At 34.7% G+C, this 2,977-nt stretch overlaps 1 protein-coding gene across 1 annotated transcript; it reads right to left on the bottom strand.

The window, feature by feature from the left end:
• Positions 1-230: 230 nt before the first annotated feature.
• On the bottom strand, positions 231-2,256 carry LOC108488858 (probable indole-3-pyruvate monooxygenase YUCCA8). Its single transcript, XM_017793138.2, has 3 exons — positions 1,442-2,256; positions 979-1,350; positions 231-862 (listed from the first exon to the last, which is right to left on the bottom strand). The coding sequence occupies exons 1-3, from the start codon at positions 2,114-2,116 to the stop codon at positions 635-637; spliced, it is 1,275 nt and encodes a 424-aa protein (XP_017648627.1). The 5' UTR covers positions 2,117-2,256; the 3' UTR covers positions 231-634.
• Between the last annotated feature and the right edge of the window lie 721 nt (positions 2,257-2,977).

Here is a 2,977-nt window from a genome sequence, read left to right as displayed (position 1 = left end):
AAATATCATATTCATGAACTAATTTTTTCATATTCATGAACTAATTTTTTCTCCGTGCATGATATTATGTATTACTTAAAATGTATTATATTAGATTATTAAAATTTATCCAAATTTTATAATATTATTTAAAAAGTAAAATAATATAAATATTTAATTTTTTTATAATGATTATAATTTAAATTATAATCAATATAAATTAAATAAAAATAAACTTAAATGATGTGATATTCCTCTCAAAACACTTGAAATGTCGTAGTCATGAATTTATTGATTGTAATTTGTTTTGGTATAAAGGTACCAAAAATAAAAATCTTGAAAACTAAAAAAGGGAAAGCGTATCATTTAACTTTATTTACTGAATTATGGTACAAACAGTATGAAGAAAGAAAGAAAGAAAGAAAGAAAAGCCTCATCATCCTAAAGTCTACAAAATGCCCAAATAAATCAAAACTTGGGCCATTGGAGAGGGCTCTGTCAGCCTGTCCTACCTTTTTTTTTTTTTTTTTTTTGGGGGGGGTGTATTGTATTGTATGGTTTTTATTTTTTACATAAAAGAATTAAACAAAAGAACAATTAATTTCCTATCTACTGATCAAATAATCATCTTTTTTTGTTTTTTATGTTTAGAAATTTAAAACTGTGAAATGCATCGTCTATGGCAAGCAATTGTTCTCTTTTTATGTTGTTTAGTTTCCTGCTTCCAAACCATGCCAATGTCTTTAGCAATACTAATGGCATCTGATGAAGCACCAGAGAGCCCTCTCCTTGTGAACCCAACTGCATACAATCCACCGTTGCCTTTCCATCCATTTGGGAATGGAGCCTTTGGGAACCCATTTTTGGAGAAGAATTCACCTTCCTGTTTGTTCATCATACAACCAAAAACAACGTTACTTCATGTGTATTACGATAATTTTGTCATTTTGAACATTAAAAGCTGAAACAGAGGAGTGTTTGTTTAGAACATTCTCTTACCTGAAGCCAAGAAGGAACATTGCTGCGGTATCCGGTGGCGAGAATGACCGAATCTATATCGAGCTTTTTGCCATTAAGGAGCTCGACTTCTCCACGCGAGAAACGTTTGATTCCAGGGACGACATTGATGTCACCTGATTTGATTTTCTCCAATGCACCGATGTCCAACACAGGGGTTTTCCCTTGAGTGTTCTTTAGTTCTAATGGACCAATTGATGGCCTTTTCAGTCCATATTTCTCCACGTTCCCCAGCACCAACCAGGTTAAAATCAACATCAGCTTGTCAACGAGCCAAATGGGTAGCCATTTCAACATAAAAAACGCTAATTCATACGTTGATTTCCCAAAAATTTCTCTTGGCAAGACATGGACCTGTTAAAACAAAGCCCCCATTAGACTTTAATCTTGGGATTATATTTCTGTTTTAAACAATATATTGATAATATATGTTTCGATGACTTACCGAGCTGCGAACCACCATTGAAGGTGAAGCATTGTGGTTGCAAAGATCAAGAGAAACTTCCATGCCGGAGTTGCCACAGCCGACGACTAGTACTTCCTTACCCTGGAATTTTTCCCCAGACTTGTAATCACAAGCGTGGATAATTTCACCGCCGAACTCAGCCAATCCTTCGATATCAGGCACCACACGCTCAGCATTTTCACCAGTGGCCACCACAAGCCAGCGGCAAATGTACTCAAACTCGGTCCTGTTGGAGCCACTCATGACGACGGTCTTGACCCTCCAGAAACCACTGGTCTCATCGTACCTAGCTGACTGCACGCATTCATTGAACTTCGGGTTGATATCAAAATGCTTAGCATACGACTCAAGGTACTCAATGAACTGTCTCTTTGTTGGGTACTCAGGGAAATCCTCAGGGAAAGGCATTTTAGGGAGTTGGCAATATTGTTTAGGAAGATGAAGCTTTAGCCTATCATAGGTGCGTTTTTGCCACAGAGATGCAATGCATTCAGCCCTTTCGAGCACCACAAAGGGCACCCCTTGTTCTCTTAAACAAGCAGCAGTGGCTAACCCCGATGGTCCGGCACCAACTATGACCGGCCCATTGACCAAAGTCCATTTACGTTGAAAGAAACCTTGATCTTGATTAGCAAGGCGAAACAAATTCTCCATCGTTACACCAAAAAGAAGGAAATTCTTCGTTTGGTGATGTTTTAAGAAGAGTTGTGAAGTTATTGAGAAGATAATGGGATGTTATAAAATTGATTGCAGGGATGAAAGGATCAATGGAGTGCTTAAATAAGGGAAGTGGGTTGCAAAGACCATGTGATACCATTCCATAATTAAAAGCGGTTCCGAAGGGTCAGTTCCAAAACCATAAGCCAATAGTTGCCTTTTCTTATTTTATGCAATTTTTTTAATAGATCTCATAATACATTATAGTTGCTTAAAATAATTGTTCAATCACTTATTTTATTCTTTTCTCTTATAATTTTTTATATTTATATATTAGGAAGATGAGAATATATATCACTTTCATTTTATTTTTATTTTTGCTCCCCCAAATATCTGGTTATAAAATAAGGATTGGGTTATCAATGAGAACATAGGGTTTTAATGATTTTGATGTCCAACATCAAATGTGCTTGAGATTCCACATGATTGTATAGCAATTATTGTGTGATAGTAAGTGAATTTTGATAGTATTATTATACTATGTTGTAGCAAAAGAAAGATAATAATTATCACATTATTACAATTGTTCGTATCATCATCATGGCAAATTTGTGTTCAAATAATAAAGTGATGACTTGGATGATTTTAATATTAATTGTTAGTTTAAATACCCGCCCTTAAGGATGATTTATGTCATCGGTAAATGTTAAGAGCAATAGTAAAACATATTTTTTAAAATAAGAATGTAAATTCGAATTTTAAAGACGATATTGTTGAAGTGGACCGTCACGAACTTTGTACATAAACGAAAAAATATACATAAAAAAATCAAAAAACCAAAAAAGAGAGAGAATTAAG

The sequence above is a fragment of the Gossypium arboreum genome, chromosome 11 (genome assembly GCF_025698485.1).
Source record: "Gossypium arboreum isolate Shixiya-1 chromosome 11, ASM2569848v2, whole genome shotgun sequence".
Taxonomy (NCBI): Eukaryota; Viridiplantae; Streptophyta; class Magnoliopsida; order Malvales; family Malvaceae; genus Gossypium; species Gossypium arboreum.
Note: the sequence above shows the minus strand (reverse complement) of the source record. Positions and strands in the feature narration are given on the sequence as shown.